General features: G+C 37.5%; 2 protein-coding genes across 2 annotated transcripts; both read left to right on the top strand.

Annotated features, from left to right (window-relative positions):
• The first annotated feature begins 1021 nt into the window (after positions 1-1021).
• On the top strand, positions 1022-8329 carry LOC147854145 (transcription factor-like protein DPB). The gene is made up of 11 exons (XM_087332031.1): positions 1022-1153; positions 2461-2556; positions 3310-3580; positions 3659-3738; positions 4043-4086; positions 6616-6678; positions 6875-7021; positions 7093-7161; positions 7253-7354; positions 7439-7509; positions 7631-8329. Exons 1-11 carry the CDS (start codon positions 1141-1143, stop codon positions 7905-7907), a joined length of 1233 nt encoding a protein of 410 aa, XP_087188157.1. The 5' UTR covers positions 1022-1140; the 3' UTR covers positions 7908-8329.
• Positions 8330-15580: 7251 nt separating this feature from the next.
• On the top strand, positions 15581-17952 carry LOC147854144 (putative kinase-like protein TMKL1). Its single transcript, XM_087332029.1, has 2 exons — positions 15581-17025; positions 17206-17952. The coding sequence occupies exons 1-2, from the start codon at positions 15612-15614 to the stop codon at positions 17850-17852; spliced, it is 2061 nt and encodes a 686-aa protein (XP_087188155.1). The 5' UTR covers positions 15581-15611; the 3' UTR covers positions 17853-17952.
• The last annotated feature ends 2398 nt before the right edge of the window (positions 17953-20350 follow it).

The following is a 20350-nucleotide window of genomic DNA, read 5'->3' as shown; positions in this document are numbered from 1 at the left end:
AGATTGGTATTTGTCTCTTCCTCCCTTTGCTTTGATTGTAGACTTATCCCTTTGGTACCAATGCCAATGTCACTTTTGTAGAAATGCAAGGGAAGTGAAAACGAATGACAAATATTTAATCCCACATTGTCAAGATTCAGGAAATTCTAGTGGTGTTGAACTAGGTCCAACTCATATTGGTGACCCTAACCCCCTAATTGTTAAGATTCAGGACATCCCGTTGGTGTTGAACTTCCCATCCATTGTGTACTTCCACTCTACCACCTTGAAACAAACAACCTAGGTTCTTCCGTACTCACTCACTATGGCGGCGGTCATGCAAAATTGGGCGCGACGATCATGTCAAGGTCTCGACGTCTCGTTTCAATACAAACAAAAAGCGCATGTCAAGCGGCATGGTCAAAGCCGCGTGTTCGGATTTGGTGCGACAGGAATGCGCATGGACACGAACTCGTTGAATGCTCTACGGTCTTGAATCGATGGACCCGAGCCGAGCGGCTTTGACTCTTGACTGGACTTCGACTTCTAGCTTCCGACCCAACCATACTCGACTCGACTTCCGAGTTGATCCAACTTGACTCAACTTCCGGTTTGACCAAACTAGGTTCTGTACTCTTGACCCAATACATACATACATACATATACATATCATACATATCATACATACATACATACATACATACATATATGATATGTATGTATGTATGTATGATATGTATATGTATGTATGTATGTATATATATATGTATATATATATTATGACTTTAGATTTTCCCTCCACACTTCTCTTCTCCCCTGCCTCCCCTTCCCCCAAAGGAATCAGAGAAGAACTCTCTTAGAAACAGAGTAATCAGAGAAGAACTCTTAGAAACAGAGTAATCAGAGAAGAAGAAGAACTTCTAGAAGAAGAAGAAAAGGGAGGAAGATCAGAGGGGGAGGCAGAATCAGACAAGGAGAAGGAGAAAGAGAAAGAAGATCAAAGAAGAAGAAGGAGAAGGAAGATCAGAGAGAAGGAGGAGGAAGATCAAAAGGAGGAAGAAGGAAGAAGAGGAAAAGGAGAAGGAAGGAAGGAAGGAAGGAAGAAGGACGGGAAGGGGACTGCGATCCTCACTCAAATGCAGAGATTCTCGCCTTCATAACATGTTTCCCCGAGGTATGTCTTCCCTTTTGAACTCCTCAATTTCCGAGTTTTGCTTGAGCTTCTCTTATTTTTTGGTCCCCTTTGATTTTTCTGCTCTTCTACCGTTTTAAGTTATAAAATTTAGCAGAATTTGTCTGCTTTCTGGATGTTGGCTAGATACTTCCATATCTGCTTCTGGATGCTATATATGGTTTTGATTCTTCTTTCTCAGGAGATATTCTTCTCGAAAAGGAAAACAATATCACTCAGAAATGGTCTTGAAAGTTGATTTTCATGGATGGATTTCTATCTGGTTCTTAATTTCCTTCTTTCTGGGAGCTTTTCTTAAAAAAGCTAAATAATACTAATTATGCGCATTCCACTCTACATGGTTCCGAGTTGGATGGATGAATATTTATTCACACAGAATCAGACTCGAAGATTGACACTGAGAGACGTTCCACTCAGGCGTGGTATTCAAGCTGGAGCTATCTTGATAGATTTCTTTCTGTTTCAGAATGTTAAGTCCGGATCCTGTTGTTTGTTTTTTTGAAGGTCTTGATTACATTTTTTCTTTGAAATGCGAAAGTGTCGGATAACCCTCAATATCAAAGCTGTGATGTTGAAAATGTATGAGTTTGTTGTTGAGATTCTCAAAGGTTGAAGGAATATGCGCTAAATTCTTCAGGTTTCGATTCTGAAAATATAATATTGTCTCATCAAAATTCTTGAAGTGTGAACAAGTATGCATACTCTCAAAGGTCTAGGAACACTAAAATCATGGGCCTTTCAGCCTCCTTATCCAACATACACATTCTAATAATCATCTACATATTCATTGTGATTTGAATTGGACACACTTCCATAGTACTTGTTGCTTCTGATTATTCCCTCATCCTCAGGGTAGGTTCTGTATCCTTTTTGATGACGATTTGGAAGGCGTTATCAAGCTTTTTGATATTAGTCTCTAGAGAGATTCTTGAAAACATGTGTGAAACATTAAATGTGTACCAAAATACTGTGCTGGAGATGAATCCAGGGTTCTCTTTTAGGTGGGCGATGTTGAGTGAATCATGGGACTGGTTTGAACTCAGTCTATGGTAAATCAATCAGTATTAGAACCCATATTGCCAAATCTGGAGGCATGCTTCTTGTTACCTAATACGTTTCTTGCATATCTATTTAAAAATCCTACAAAGGTTCATTTATGTAGTATTAACATTTATAAACAATGCTACTCATAATGATAAAATGATTTTTACAATGAGAAATTATGACTTTTGATGCATAACTGAAAACACTGATCTAAACTTATGCTTCCATTTTTCTAAATTGATTAGGTCCGCTACGGAAGGGGAGCAACAGCTTTGGTATTCCAACAGGACCAAGGACAAAGCAAACATACTCATCTGCAACTAATAATACACGAATACAAGGTAGTATGTTGCAATTAATGTGTCTTTTATAGGTGGTTGCTTTGTAATATTAAACTATGTCTTTATCTCCATTCTGGAGTTATGATCTCTTAGAACTATGAAGTATGAACCTTGAGACAACGTAAGGTTATCAACAGGCTAAAGATACACAATGTTAATGCCTCAAAAGACAAATATGGCACCCTATCATTATGCAGTCTGAAGTGTTGAAAATGGTTGTGGAACTATGAGAATCGAGAAGCATCATTGATTATTAAAGCGAGAGATAATTCCAGTGCCTTCAGCGTTTTGGACCATGTAGTTTGGAAGTTAAAAGAAGGGTATACATGCAATCCTTAGAAAAAAGCTTATTGAAGATATCAGCTTAATCTGTACAGAATCCCTCATCAAGAAATTTCTGGTATGTTCAGTTACTGCAATATGTACGGCAATCTGATTAACAGGCATGGATCTCAGTACATGAGCCAAATCAGCATGTCAACATGCTTACATATATTCCGTAATGTAATCCCAAAATAGACCAAGGAATGTTCCTGTTTCACAGAGTGATTTCTGAATAGCACAAAGACTATAGTCTAACTTTAATGGTTATCACATATTCATTATTCTTGTTTAGGTTACATGATAAATAACACTGTTCTAATTTCTGATTCACATCAGTTTCCTAGTTTTTTGTTTCAAGTCCTACCCTTCGTTTTGGTTGTGCTTGTGACAAGTCATATTTCAAAATGGGCATTCTTTTATATGTATCAGGATTGCGTGGGGATACTGAAAATTTGGACATGGGTCTCAAAGATGCAAGTTTCCATTCAGCAACAAATGGTTGTGGTCAAAATTTTGCAAGAAAAACTTCTCAGCAGGTGGGAGCTTCAGGTTTATCAGCGTCTGCAGACACTGGAAGCATGGATTCTCCTTCACTTGGGAGTGATTCCATCATAATCAACCATATGACAAACAGTATGGAGGGAAGGACACAAAATGGGGAGAGTTTAGGAGATGATCTAGAGTCACCTGATTTCACTGGGTTAGTCACATGCTTCGAATGTCGTCCTCGTGGATTATTGCATAGATGAACTGATGCATGATGGTTAATTTTCTTTAGTGGGAGGAAAAAGAAACGCGGACCAAGGCCTGGTGGATCAGAGAAAGGTGGGCGAGGGCTTCGTCACTTCAGCATGAAAGGTTAGCTTGACTGAAGTTTTATTTATCTTTATAGATAATAGTTTCCAGTTGGAAAAATTCCATTCCAATTTGCATTGTTGCTAGTAGATTCTTATCTATCACTGTATACAGGCCTGGATGTTTTTTATTATTTATTCTTTTCTTGCCCATGCTATCATCAGTGCCAAAATTGCATTGGGTAGTTCTTTTGCCATAGGTGGGAAACAATATTTAAGAAGTGTTTTCGAAGATGAATCGACATCTTGAAGAGTTTTTTTTGTGCTAATTAAAGTTATGTAATGGTTTGACATTTCATTGGGTGCAGTTTGCGAAAAGGTAGAGTCAAAAGGGAGGACCACTTACAATGAGGTAATCTCTTAGTCTTGGTTTTCTAATCTGTAGTTCTTCGCATATATTTCCTGTATAGATCACCAGGTGGTTTGTCGTTACATAACATTCTCAGTGACAGCGTTGTTACATAATGTTAATATCCTTGCATATTTTCCAGCATATTGTAGTCATGGGATCTTCATCTCTACACCTCTCATATACTGCTAATCCTATGATAAGATGGTTTATGCATGAAGTATGCGAGGAAAAGAAAAATGGGCATAAGAAGTGGAAACAAAACTTTATCTTTCAAAATGGAATTAAAAGAAGACAACTATGAAAATTTACTTATCATGCCGAATTTAAGTGTGGTCATTACATGGTTTAAAGAAGAGATGTATGAGATGGAGTTCTCTTATGAAGCATGATGTAAAAAATTGGAGTGACCGTGATTGAAGAGAGCATCCATTTAGCCAGTGTTGATTCTTGAATGGGTTGAAGTGCATCACATTTTGCTGGTTCTATAGAAACGGTGAAGACTACATAGTTGGGAATTGCGGTTTCATATGTTATCCATTATATGGGCAACTTACACATGCAACTTTTCCAAAACTACATGCACATACTTGTTTATGTTCAGAAGGATTTAAGGAGAGCTTATAAAAGAACGCAATGTTTGTAATTCTTTAAGACTCAAAATCATGATTCAGGAAGTATGAATGGTAGTAGACAAGGATTGTTTGCAATAGGCCCTGCGAGCTTTCTGGATTCTCTCTCAGATAGTGTTTCATTGATCTAGTTTAGACATCTATCATCATATGTTTTCATGTGGATATCATAATTTTCTTCCTATACATCATGCCTGTTTTCTTATGTCCAGATATGCATACGTTGATTAGAGATCTTATTTCAGACCTCACACGTCAACTACATTTCTCAGATATCATGGCATTGTAGCATATGGCCCTCAATTTTAGGGTTGAATTCCCGAATGTCTGAACTGCACTTTTTCTTATATTTATACCTATGTGCATGTGGTGTGTGGTTGATGTATCAAAAACTATGATGGGTAGCTAGTGTGCTGTGCATCTAATGTCCATTTACATATGAAATTTTCTCCATTGTAGCCAATAATTAATTCTTTTTGTCAAATCAATGATTACTATGCTATTTCACATTCAAAAGACTTTTGTGGATTAAATTTCTCCATAGAAACTATGATGGGTAGCTAGTGTGCTGTGCATCTACTATCTATTTATGTATGAAAGTCTTTCCATTGTAGCCAACATCTACTATCTATTTATGTCCTTGAATTCGTCTAGAAGGGAACATATTTGTAATTATGATATCTTCTCAGTATGAGGTGCATGAGATCTTTTCATGTACTTGGTTGTATTTATAGCATGTGATTTACAACATGGTAGATTGATAGTATGATACAAAAAGTATGCAGTATCATGAGCATAGAGACTGATGAGCTCCTACATAAAGTTCATTAACTCTATGAGTTATCTTGAAGCAAAAGAATCAAAATACTCATATGACCTGAATACCACATTATGCATACTACCAAATTCAGCCAAATTCAGCCTCTTCTAGTCAATCAAGAATTTGAGTAAATCCTACCTAGAGTGGGAAGGATGGTGAAGTTCACCTGATTGAACAAATCACAGTTTTTGATAAATCATTGATTAGCAACATGGTTCTTTTCTTCAGTTCAAATTATAAAGGGTCACACCTTTGATAATAGTAATAAAGGAAGAAAATAAATGAGTTGTGGGTATTGGAGATATGCTGAAAGTCAGAATGCTTATTTTACTCAGGTTCTCCCTAAACTCAATGACTTTAGTAACTTGCCTTTACAAATCAATCAATAAAACACAGATTTATACTAAATGGTATAAACATAATTCGAAGCTCAATGCAGTAATAAACATAATTCAAACCTCAATGCAGTAATGAACATAATCAAATAACAAGAATAACCTTGTTGTCTGCATTATGTTGAGAACATCTTCTTCCCCTCTCATATTTATGATAATGGCTCCTCTAGTCACATTCTTGAAGGAAATCTTGGAGATGAGACAAGATAATGCTTTGACATATGATGAGAAAAGAGATAAACCCATATGGAAGATTGAGTAGCGCATTGGATGATTCTCCACTATATTGTGCATCAACGGAATTCTAGTCAATGTTATTAATTTCAGTGGCTCTGATCATGATGTTGAATTCAAGGGGAAGCTGATTACAACTGCTAGTGTTTGCCAATTTGGCAAAGGAAACAATCACTCCACTTCCTATGTTATGGAATGATGGTACGGTAATTGCATGGCACCTCTATATGATTGAACATGGATGACATTCAATGATCTGCTGACCCAACTGATTTCTATATTTTATTCTCTTCTCTCCCATTTTCTGCAGTTTTCAACTTAAATTTTTTATTAACTTGTAGATTGTTTCTTTCATTCCTCTCTTTTTATCAGCAAAATATTAGAATGCTCTTTACTTGTAAAGGTATAATCATTGGAATTTGGAACATAACTAATACTCACAATTATACAGGTGGCCGATGAACTAGTTGCAGAATTCAGTAATGGAGAGAGTCTGCTAGCTTCACCAGACCAGGTCTGCCACTGGCCTCCTCCTCACAATATTTATTACGGATGCCCACAAGTTTTTATTATGACACCCTTGATTATTTGAGTTTTTGACGGAAGAAACTAAAACATGCCACCAGGTTCCTTCTGTGTGCATGCAAAAGTGTAGAGAATGAGGATTTATAGTTTTTATGTTAACGTCCCTACGAACTTGTGCATTTCAGCAACAATATGATGAGAAAAATATAAGGCGGAGGGTTTACGATGCTCTGAATGTGCTCATGGCAATGGACATAATCGCAAAAGAGAAAAAGGAGATACAATGGAAAGGTCTTCCCAGCACTGACAGTGATGATATTGAGTCTCTGAAGGTGAGGGCTGTTTATATTGTACTATTAGAGATATCCTATACATATTCTCTAGGAATTACGCTGATGTATAGGCAGAGCACATGCAAGTGAAAGGGAGAATTGAGAAGAAAGCAGCCTATTTGAAGGATTTAGAAGAACAGGTGTGGTGATGCTGGTTCTGATTTTCTTTGAACACCTTGATGATTTGTCCAAATTCTGTTCTAAGATAATAGGTATTTTGCTTAAATTTAGATAGTAGGAATACAAAATTTGATACAACGGAATGAGAGCTTGTTTCAAGGCACAGGCAGCGTGCCTGCTAATGGAGTAGCCCTGCCTTTCATCCTTGTCCAGGTTAGTAAATTGCATTCTGCCAAAACCTCCTATTGATTTTGTTGTGAAGGAGAGAGTGAGTATAACATGAGTGTGCTAGTGCAGACACGTCCTCATGCTACTGTAGAAGTTGAGATATCCGAGGATATGCAGTTGGTCCACTTTGATTTCAACAGGTTAGTCTTGTGTATTAACATCAACATTCATATATCATTAAAGTGGGTGAATGAATAGTAAGCTGCTCAAAGTCCCAATTAATATACAAAGAATGAAGGTTTATTTTATTCTAATTTACAGCACACCATTTGAGTTACATGATGATGCCTATGTATTAAAGGCAATGAGACTCCATAATAGTCCTAGTAACAGCCATGAGGGAGGAAATGGTATTTTGAAACCCGAATTAACTGATGATGAAAAAATGAGCACCATCCATTCCTTGGGTATGCATCACACATCTCCTTCGAAGAATTCCCCATCTCATCATTACCAAAGCTTACCAACCAAAGCATTGAATTCCCACCCATTGCCAGCAATATTGAAAGCTCGTGTGAAGCAAGAATATATTAACTAAGGATATAATTATCCTTAGTTATTGAAGGGTGGTGAAAACAGTTGTACCTCAGGATATGCATAAGCCTACCTGAAGTAAGTTAAACATTCTTTGTTTTTTCTTTTTATCATGTTGCATTATATAACACATGCAAACTGAAAAACTAACTCTGGAAGAGGTGCTGGTAATTCTGCCATGAGACCCGAGTTCCTTTTTATTCCCCTAAATGCAGCAATCTAAACTCAGGATTGCTGAGATATCCTTCTTGTTGGTCTAGACCATTTTTCTTTTGTGATATACCTTCAAATCCCTTTCTGAAGCAAGTAAGGTTCCATTCCATGGTAATAATTGAATATGGTAAATGTAATTCTCCAAATTAGGTGGCGACCAATTAATTGTGAAACAATGTGGAATAAAAATGAATGCAGGGTACTTTGTTCTTATATATATGAGTTTAGTGATAAACATAGTATAAATTATGATTTTGATCCAGAATAAGAAGCGATTGAAATCATTCAGTGATAATAAAAAGCAATTTTGGAATTATTTACAAAAGTCTCCGTAAGGAAATCTCTTTCCTTTCCCACTTGCAATTTGCAATTTTTTCATTCATTCTCTATTTCTCTACCCCTGATATGCTCAACATCTTCAATCATGTTCTTGTTTAGAACTCAAATCAATGACCTTACCTGTTGGCTTTATGTGTTGATGGATTTGAGTTTATACCATATATTGTTTTCTCCGAACAGAACAATATAATTTAGGACTCCCAACAACTTTTATAAATTTACACCAGAGTCAAATCTCAAGTTTGGTTATGTCAAGAAAAAAGATGAGAAACAGGGAACAATCTTGGTGGATTCATGTTGGTCAGGGGTGTCAATTGTATATAATAACCACTTCATATTTGTGCCATAAGCGATCACAAAGATTGACATTGCAAATAACTTATTGGTCATGTAGTTTCTATTAATATCATTTTTTTTTGATTATGCATTATCTATTGTCATTGTTTTGGTCAATCTTGTGTACTTTGTTGTTACAGAAGCAATGTAATGGTGAACTCTTTGGAGCTTGATGTTAGGATGTTATTCAGTTGTGTAATAAAGGTAGGCAAGTAGTTTCTCCAGGGTTGTGTGAAACCTTTCCTTGTGCTTTCTTTTGAGCTTGAAGATTCTAGTTAGGAGCTATGAGAATTCAATTGTGCAATAATCTTGACTTTCCATATATTTAATATTGCACATCCAACCTTTGTGAATGTTAGGGATTGCGACGATACCACCTCTTTCTAACTCTTTATTTTCTTGGTAATGACTTGCATTCCTTTAGTTGATCTGAGACTATGTATTGCATACACGAATTTTCATGTAGAAAGTTCAGTGTGCCAGCATTTTTCTTTGGGAATGATCCACAATGTGTAGAACTAAGATGTTTATTTGAAAATATCTATCATAAGGGAGATATAGGCAGTTTATGGTAATTTCAATACAAAGATTAAAATAACACCTCCTTGATTGATATGATTCAGAAATTTTGATATGGAGACAGGGAATTTGTTTTTATTAAGGAATTTAAGGCATTAAATGAACTTTTACTGATTTTAGAAATTTGGAGACCCTAGAGCATTTAGATAAGGATGGCTAAATATTGTGTTAAGGAAATTGTTCTAAAGGTGATGTATTGTTTCCAAGAATTATCCTCTTCCGAATTACATGAATCATATGTCATAACTCCACACATTATGGTTGCACCATTACATGGAAAGTGATTGTAATGATGTATTTTCCATGCATGGGATGGTGGTTGACCTTTTATCATATGATATGTTATCGATTTGTCACTATATATTTACTTAGATTGTTATGTTTTGGTTGAACTCACGGGCACACCATCTATAGTTGGACACACCAACTCACATGTAGGTAAGGAGAAACAAAAGTGGTATGACCTTGAAGAGAGGAGTTTTGTTGGTATGAAAGGATTGAGGAATGACCAATGCCTATGGGTTGGTTGGTTGTCACCTCGAAAATGAGAAAGTGAACCTAATCACATTAAATTTGATGTAAGGAAATCAACTTATCCTTGTATTAAGGCTTGGTATTCGACCTAGAAAATGGATGCATTGAAGAGTGACGTTGCTCACCTAGTTCTCCACTTACTACAATTCGTAGGTACGAATGTATATAAATGTCAATAGCTGCAGATTGATATAAAGTGAGAGTTACTTATGAAAGCCTAAATAAAATTGCAAAAATCTTCTTTCCTAAAATGCTAGCCTATATTTCAATGAATATGTTTTACTTGTTTTTATGTTTACTAGGGCAAGGGGTTGGAAAATTGACTAGATGTTTTTTTCCATTGAATAATACCTAAACTTTTGAGTATGTTTGCCAAACCTTTGAATATGAACATGACATGGGACTTTAAGAATTCAAATGTAAGAATGGTGATGTACAATGTGGACACAAAATGTCATTGTTGTATTTCAACATTGTGATTTTTGTAGCCAACTTTCACTCAAGGGTATGTTTTGTTATTTGTTTGTATAAATCTTATTTTTAACTACACAATTCACCTTGTAACATAGTCTTCTCAATAAACTTTAGCTTCTCTCTTCCATGGTAGAAATATCATGCCATATCGGAACCCATGTAAGGAGGGTATGTAACATAGGAGTTTAAGAGAAAGCTTAATTTTCCAACAATGCAAACACATAGTCTAATGCATAGTACGTAAAATTCGTGTTCGTCTAGCATAACATTCGTTTTCCTACGTTGGAAAACGAATGCGAATGTTATTCAAACATTCTTGTGTTTTTTTTTTGTTTTCCCCTATTTTTTCCCTGTTTTTCTTTTTTTCTTTTTTTTTTCCATTTTTTAGGCTTATTTACCACATAATAAATAGTTTATCCAAAAGTATGGTATTTATCATTCTTTGAGGGGGTTTTTCTTACGCGAATGATTGAAACATTCTCGAATGCGAAATTGCGTGTATGGTACGTATGGTTCATACTATGGGACTCTAACGGTTCACCAATGTGGAAATCAACATTGGAATGAGAAGAGTGAGAGAACCTTTTGATAATGCTCCCTATCAAAACACAATAATGGGACTTCACTCATCAATGCATCTGTGTGCTTGATCATTGAGATAAACGCAAATCATAAAAACTATTAGTGTTAGCACAAAAATTGTGTAGGCATTCAAAACAAAGCAACGTATGTATAAACGTTGTGGGATACATGACTTGATAATTGGGAATCCCCTCTATGTAAGAAAAGAATCATATAATGATCATAGTACTTCACAAAATATTTAACAAAGCATTTGGAAAGATAATTTTATCCACATCATTACAATATGGCACTTGAACCCCCAATGAATCCACTTCAATTTGTTTGCTCAATAAAATGAATGTAGCAAATGTGCCTTTACTTGCGAATAGATTGTCTTCTATTGAATGATTGTAACATTTCAATTGTGGCAATGCCTCATGGTTTTTCATGTGACAACATCCTTTGTTATTTTATAGCTATACCTAAAAAAGGATCCAATTTAAGGGATAAGTTTTTACTCACGTTCTTCTTCCTCTTTTGGTCTTCCTAGTTTTGGACAATCAAAAAGTCAAAATCACCTTTCACATTCACATGTTTCCCTAAGATACATCCCGAGTCCCTCAAACACACTCCTTGCGGCGCATTGCTTGGGATGCCTTGGAACACATTTTTACCAACCCATGGCAAGAGCTTGTTGTCTTTACAAGCGTACATTACAACTCTATGATATGACTAACAATTGGCAATGGTTCGGTTCGGTTTGAGAGGGTCCAAACCGAACCGTTTAAATTTTTTGAAACCTGAACCAAACTGAACCGAACCGCGAAACCATTAAACCGAACCGTTAAACCGTAAAAACCGCGGTTTCGTTTCGGTTTCAACATAGGTCAAATTTTTAATTTTTAATTTTTAATTTTTTAAAATAATATTTCATTATTTAAAATTTTTAAGATGTTCCTAAAATGTGAGAATAAGGTCTAAAAATGAAAAGATTGTTTAAAAACAATTTAAATTTTTTTTTAGACTTTTTTAAAAATTTTTACAATTTTTAAAATAAATAAATAAACAACCGTTAAACAGTTTAAACCACGGTTTTTTACTGTTGAAATTGAACCGAAACCGAACCGAACCGAACCGTTTAGCCGTTAAACCGCGGTTTTGCGGTTCGGTTCGGTTCAAACCGAACCATTGCCGATTGTTAGATATGACATATTTTTAAGTTAATGATGCTACCATAACATTTAGCAAAAAATATAGGTGGAGAATATCTCAACAAGAATCTACTTTTTCTATCTTGTTATGAATAAGCAAACTCTTCATACTTCCATTTAGTGTCTCTTAATTAAGTTTTTTTTTCCAAGGTATGGTGTCGTGCAAGAATCATGCCATGGTTCTTTTTCTGGTAAGCATTTCAAGATGGCTTTTTGGCCATCGAACTTATCGAATATTAAGCTCACCCATGGTTTCCTTCCATATTATCCCAAACTTTAAAAAAGCCTTACATTCTTCTTAAGATTATACTTTGTCCCAAAAATAATTTACAAGTTCTATTTTTCTTTTGCAAATGCTTGAAAACTCATGTCGGGTCCTAGTTTTGCTTATCTAAGTCTTTACTATTATTTATTACCTATTCATAGTGTGTTTTGTGTTGAAGTTTCAAAACTTGAGACATGAGGCTTTGTTTGTTCTTCGTTGCTTGTCTCTATGGTTATTGATTGGAACCATCAATGGATAATGTTATATTTGAGTGTTTATTGTGGAGTGGTTTCAATTTGTAGTCAACTTTGGATATTGAATAGTATGATTTGTGAACATATGAATGTGCAATGGTTAGAATATATTAAAGTAAAACATGATCACCATATATTTATATGGTACAATGTAATTTCCTCCAAAAAACCTTAGAATTCTATTGAAAAGTTTTGAGGCCCGTCATATTCATGATTCATTCCAATATTGTATGCTAAGTATTTCACACGCATATGGTTTATGTATGTACCTTAGACTTATACTCTTCTAAGTGTAAGTAGTGTGAACAGTTCCAAGGTACACTAGATGTACATGTAGTCATTGTTCATACACACACAATTGTATAGACTCATGCAATTGTAATTTCATCTTACACACAATTTGATAATTTTAAAGCTCAGTGTATTGTGTTATTGACTAGCATTACCACTCTATAAAATCATGAGTGAACCATGAATATAAAGGGTTCCATTGTCTATATCAAGACGTATAGTGCCTGGAGTGTCTCCATAGGTAGTGTTGATACCATGATATACAATAGAGGCATAAAATTCAACAATGTGGTAAGTGAAAAGGAAATAATCTAGTACCAAGGTTGCAAGGTAAAAATCTTTATCGATTGTTGCAAAAGTTAAGTGTGTGTGTGTGTGTGTGTGGGGGGGGGGGGGGGTAACAAATTCTCGAGCTAAATGAGTCTGAGAGGGAATCATCAGGTGGGGAACATAGGAAAAAGTGCACTACAAAGTAGCTGGCAAAAATGGAGTGTGAAATAAGAGTGAATTCATTAGGTTTGGATTGTCTTGGAAAACAAATATAGTGCTTTTGCATTGTTCAATGTTGTCTTTAAATCCCCCAATTGCATCAAGACTTCTACCATACATGAGTCTATATATGTCTGAAATTGAGGGTAAGAGCATGTTCCTTTGACCACACTTATACCTCCACATGAAACAATGCTTCTTGGCATCACATTCACATTTCCCATGTGTTGAATTAAAAGAGAAAGTTCAACTATTAAATAAAGTTTTTTGAATTGTGTTCTCTAATTCGTGTCTCTTCTTGTGGATTGTTTATATTCATGTGAGCCAGAACTTTTATGGATGTTTCACATTCAATTTATTCACACACGGATGGAATTTTACATAAACATGTTGATACATTCCCATTAGATTTTTCTTTGTGTTCCCAACATGGATTCATAAATTTGGCTCTACATATAAGAAATTGCTAACATCTTTGTTATTGATTGTGCCACGACTCCATATGAGCAAAGACCTAGCATTTTATTAACAACAAAGAATCTTGATTGTGTCTTCACTTGCATATGAGGATTTGTTTGATTGTCTAAAGCTTCTTACAAAACAAAAGACATCCTCCATTTTGTGCATGATCGATAGAATATCTTCCTCAAGCGCTATAACAATGGTGTATATTGGCAATGTAAGGCCGTTAGTAGTATCATGCACTTCATGTTTATGTTCATAGGGCATGATTTCTAGGAATATAGTTTATTCACATAAAACATCGGTTCATGATAAAAATAAATAGTAACAAATATCTCTTTAACGAGAAGTTGTTTTGACCAATTGGAAGAAAGGTTTTTCATGTGACACTACGAACCAAATCCAACATCGAAGAATGTCTTTCATGACATTAGCCAACTGGTTCTAGGATCGATCTTCCATGAAGGAAAATGTTTTCTTTGAATTTGGGAATCGATTCTAACATCGAAATACAGGTTGTTTCTCGATTTCAGGAACCAATTTCGACATCAAAGGAAACTAAAGTGACAAGTGACAACATAAGTGCAAGTAAAAGGCACATGTGTGTGTGAGAGAGATAGATAGATTCTATTATCGTCTTCTGAGGTCAAATATGACCTATATGCCAAAAAATATTACATTTCACGTAATATATATGAAAGTCAGAAGTGACACTCATTATTCAACAACTTTACCAATGAATGTTGCAATTGAGAGTGCATATTGTGATTCTGAGAAATTCGTGCAAGGATTGGGTTCAGTCAAAGATGTGTGGAAAGCATAGTCGAAAACAATCAAAGGTAGAGAGCATTGTATCAAAGTGTAATGAATACTTAGACTCCCGAACTTGTTCTGTGCAAAGTGTGCATAGTCGACCACTCTCATCAGTTGTGCCCCAACACCCCATCTCACAACGCAATGCATGTGAGCTAAGTCGCATGGAAGCAATGCTTCGGATGCCTGAATATGTACGGTTTCCTGGTCCGCAAAGAATATGGTTGAGAGAGAGAGAGAGAGAGGTGGCATCAAAGTGAAGGTTTTTCATGATGCCACATAACTGATCTGAGCATGGAAGAAAAGGGTGGTGAGGCAAGGAAGCTGCCAAAGTTGTCAGCCAAGATGTAACAAAATAACAGTGGTGTCCATATAGAAGGCATATACATACATACATACATACATACATACATACATACATACATACATACATACATACAAAGCAACAATGATTATCATAATAGAAGGCATATACATACACTCATACATACATACATATATATATGTAGATGTGTGTGTGTCATGTGGGGTACTAGAAGGAGAGAGACTGTTGAGAGCAATCTTGTGATGTGAAGTGTTTCCTTTGAGGAGAGAAGGAAGTGTGGAAAATATGACCACACTAAAATAATTTGAGCTTTAGACACAGAATTTGCATTGAAATGTGAAGAAGAAGAAGGAGAAGAAGAAAGAAACATAGCAAAAAATAGAAAAGAAAAGACAAAAACAAAAACAAAATAGCAGAGCAAAAGCAAAAGAACAGAGAGCATTCAAGAAGAATACAGAGTAAAAACAAAAGAAGAGAGCATTTCTCAGATAAACACATACAAACAAACAAACAAAAATTTGTGATGGTTTCTTCTGTCTATTGCAGCTTCCTGTTCATCATGTGCATGTGCTTGGATGCTTGCTTTGCACTCAACCCTGATGTTCTCCTCCTCCTCCAAATCAAACCAATTCTGAGTGGAGATGGATATGGAGATGGAAACCCTAGCCTCTCCACATGGACCCCTCACACCCCTCTCTGCACATGGGCAGCCATCACATGGACCTTCTCCAATGGAACCCTCCTCAACTGCTCCATGCCCAACTACTACCACAACAACACTTCTCTGTCCAATGACCCATCCATCCAAGCCTACTCCATAGCCCTAACCTCCGCGGGCCTCTCCGGATCTCTCCCCCGATCCCTATCCCGCCTCCCCGCGCTCCAATCCCTAGACCTATCCAACAATTCGCTGACCGGGGGCATCCCAGCTTCCCTCCTTGCCCAAACCCCCGGGGCCCCTATCCAATCCCTCCGCCTAGCCTCCAATCAGCTCTCGGGCGCGATCCCCGCGTCCGTGTGGGACCTTTGCCCGCACCTCCGCGAGCTCCGCCTCGACCATAACTCCTTCTCCTCCGAAATCCCGGCCCCCCTCTACCCGGCCCTCGCGAGGAGCTCGTGCGCCTCGCTACGCACCCTCGACTTGAGCTCCAACCTCCTCTCCGGTCCCATCCCTTCATTCCTAGGAGAATTCACTAACCTTGTCCAGCTCGATTTGAGCAACAATCGGCTCCGCGGAGAGATACCGCGTAGCTTGGCCAACTTACCCGGCTTGATCGACCTGAATTTGGCCAACAACAATCTTAGCGGCCGCATCCCGACGATGCATGGCCGGGTCGGGACGAGCCTCGGCCCGTATGAAGGCAACCCATTACTTTGCGGACCCCCGTCCCCGGTCTTGTGCGGGCCCCAAGGCAATGGGCATGTTGTCATGGACAAGAAGGTCCTTGCGGCGCTTGTCATCGGGGCATTGGCAGTCTCCATCGTGGCGCTCGCCATTTGTGCGGCTCTCGCACACCGGCTCAACTGGGGCCGAGGAGATGCCGGGACTGTCCCGGGGCTTTCGCCTTCTTCGAAGAAGAAGAAGATGACCATGATCACGAGGGACCTCATCCTCGATGGTGGTGGAGATGACACGGACGGTATCGGGGACGGGAAGCTCGTGCGTTTCGAAGGTGGCGAGCATCTTGGTGTGGACGATGTTTTGAACGCACCAGGTGAAGTGTTGGGCAAGTCAAGTTACGGGACGGTCTACAAGGCGAAGCTCGGCGGAGGGGCGTCGATGATTGCGTTGCGTCTCTTGAGGGAGGACACTGCGAAGGAGAAGGACGAGTTCATGCTCAGCATTCGCCATCTCGGTCAAATCCGGTATCCCAATGTAGTGTCCCTACTAGCTTACTATGCAGGGCCTAAAGGGGAGAAGCTACTTGTGTACAACTATCTTTCACGAGGAAGCTTGTTTGACCTCCTCTATAGTAAGTGCATTTAGAAGTATAAGTAAGTGCATTTATAAAAAGTGTCAGTGCTATCTAGAGGGGCATTTTTGTAGAGATGATAACATTCTTTTGTGCCCAGTTTCCACTTCACAATGACTTGATTTCACACCTAGTTAGAACTCGAAAATAACTAGAGATTGGATTTTTATATTGGTGCAGATAGATCCACGTCGAGATCATCTCTGAGTTGGGCAAGAAGGCATAAGATTGCACTAGGAGCTGCAAGGGGTCTAGTCCATCTCCACCATGGCCTCCCTTCACAAATAATTCATGGCAACCTCAAGTCAAAGAACATCGTAGTGGACGAGAGCTTCCAAGGTCACCTAGCTGACTATGGGCTCCCGTTGCTTATGACCTCGACGACACAGAGTGAAATGTTAAAGACTGCCGCAAAGCAAGGCTATAGAGCCCCAGAACTTGTCAAAATGTCTAGAGTGAATCCTAAAACCGATGTTTACAACTTTGGCATTGTCCTCCTTGAGATTCTTACAGGCAAACCACCCCTTGAATTTGATGACTCTAAAAACGTGGTAGTAGACCTCCCAACATACGTTAAACAAGTTGTCCTTGAAGAGCGTGTGTCTGAGATCTTTGATTCGGAGATTGTCTCTAGTACGTGTGGTAGTCCCATCGATGATGGGCTTGTCCAAACTCTCCAATTAGCTATGGGTTGTTGTGCTCCTTTGGCATCCACCCGCCCCGACATCAAAGAAGTCGTCCGACAATTGGAAGATGTCCACCCCAAGGTTCTTAATCCAGTTTACACACCCACTGGTATGAAAAGCCCTCAAAACTTCCCATTGTAGCATGATCCCACTCACATATATGCTCCATGCCCACATCTTGTTGAAATCCCATGATCTTTGCTACGTCATACCTCGACAAACCTCTCTAGTTCCCTCCCTCCCTCCCTCTCTCTCTCTCTCTCTCTCTCCCTCTCTCTCTCATAGATATCTCACATATGCAAATGAAAATTTGTTTCAACATTTGTGACTTGTTCATAGCCTTGCACAAGAAGTGATTTCTAAGTCATATTTCTTTCTTTTAGGAATTCAAATATTAACATCTCGATGCTTGTACCAAAGTTGTAGTTCATATTTAACAAATTTACTTCGTTTTCTTGCATTTCTTTTCTTGAAGAGAGAAATATTAGACTAAGAAATAAGTCTACTCGTGCCTTGCATTATTTTATGCACGATTACAAGTCCTTTCTTTCAAGGCTCCGATTTTCTTTCTAGAACTCATGGGGTTAAACACCCTTCTACTATCTTTGATTGAGATTATACCTAAAATCCTCTTGGGTTTGAGAGATAGTCATACGTTTTTTGTGGTTTAAGGTCTGAACCCTTTGTAGTTTGACAAAGGTCATTCCATAACCTTTTTGGTCAAAATTGAAGTGGTTTACTTCTTAAGATATAGATAATAAATTCTCTTTATTCATCTACTTGTAATTCATTAATGTTATACATACAACACATGATGCTCATAATGATAATGCTAATCAAAGTTGTAAAAGTGGCCATCAAAGTCACAATAATCTCCATGCACATTGACTTTTAAGTTTTAACCATCAATAGATTTTCTAGCTCATATTAATATCGTCTGACAATCAAATAGGTGGCATGAAAATACATTCTACAATTCATTAGTATCAAATTTCTAATTTCAACGATTAACATATGCTCAATGAACGTTGATTGGTCCTACTACATTTAACGTAGACATTTATTTAATGAATAACTCAACTAGAGTAAAAGATAAACAAACTTTTCTTTTGTGATATTTCTCAAATTGACATGGGTGGCACTTTTGATGCATGAGAAGAGTGGTATATACACATTATTTTCTCGTTATAAAGATGGTCACAAACTTGATCTCAAGTTTAGAAACATATCAGAATACCAATAAATTGAGGAGCTGAGCTTAAGAATCTTGGCTCAGTTCGGGGTTGAGCTTCATGTATCGAGCGCAACAATCACTTGGTTGGCCACTGAATCGGCTTCGTGGTTTCAAGGGTGGAATGGAAATAATCCTTCTTTAAAGGTGATGCAAGAATCTGTGCAACCAGCGCAAGGAGGTTCATTTGTCTTACAAGAACGCTATGTGGACATATGGTTATTAGTGGTCGGCCTTACAGTCTGGCAAGTGTGGGTATCTAGGTTCAAGAAGACTTTTGCAGGTAAGTGAACCCCACCGGCTGAGAATTTAATGATGATCTGGTTTAATCTTATTTCTACGTTACAAGGGGAGTTTGAAAGTCTTCAAGGGCCCTCTGACGCAAGTGAAGAAGCTAGAGCTCGTTTCCTTTTGAAATGGAGCGGTTTGTCGATGTTGCAGATGGTGGATGGTAAAGTGAAGTGGAATTATCAACCACCACGGTGGCTGTTCCCCCTGAGTGTACCTAACATGTAGATGGGTGCTGCCATGAGAAGCGAATGGAGGACATCTATACTGAATTCTATTTTGTAGAGTATGCGTTCGGGTAATGCTATGCACATCAAATGTTGTGGTGTTTTGGAGTTGTTCTTTTGTTGTTTCATCTACACATATTATTTTCTTTTGACATGCAAGAGGGCTTGTAAGATATGAGTTGTAAATTATCCCTTGTACATTGCCTTAACTAATGGAAGTAGTGTCCACCATCTAAGGTTCTCTAATAAAATGTACTACTTTTGTGAAAATTCATGTTAAGTATTATCATTAAAATAAAGAATAAGCATAAAACTTAAACCTTAAGATTCTATTGGCTCTAGGCATAAAGGTTGTGGATTTCTTGACATGCAAACAATTTTAACTTTAGAAATTCGAAGAATTCATTGAATAATCTTTATGAAACTTTGATCGAGAGATTTTAAAATAACTTAAAATTTGACCTTAGCTAGTAGATTGTATTGGGGGGTGCTTCAATGCATCTTATTGTTGAGAGATCAAGCTCAACTTAGTTTAGTTAGTTAGTCAACCATGTAACTTCGTAGTTACCTAGATAGAATTTAGTTAGAAGTGTTGACTATAACGCCTTAAATAGGACCTTGTACTTAAGTGGGATATTCTAGATCCTCCACTCCTAAGTACATTTAATATAGGACTTACACCTTTGTACCTATATTATCCTCACACATGTGCACTCTTGCACATGAGATCAATATATACTTCATTGTAGGTATTTTTGTATTTGATGATCATAATGCTAATTTAATATAGTTACTCATCCCCCATCTTGTGTTATTCATAAGTATCTCTATGGTCTCTCTCTCTCTTCCCCTCACACACATACACACACATATCACTTAATCTTCCGCTTATA

Source organism: Azolla caroliniana, unplaced genomic scaffold (genome assembly GCF_043228905.1).
Source record: "Azolla caroliniana isolate FFs.n. ecotype wild unplaced genomic scaffold, voAzoCaro1.0.p SCAF_16, whole genome shotgun sequence".
In the NCBI taxonomy this organism is placed as follows: Eukaryota; Viridiplantae; Streptophyta; class Polypodiopsida; order Salviniales; family Salviniaceae; genus Azolla; species Azolla caroliniana.
Note: the sequence above shows the minus strand (reverse complement) of the source record. Positions and strands in the feature narration are given on the sequence as shown.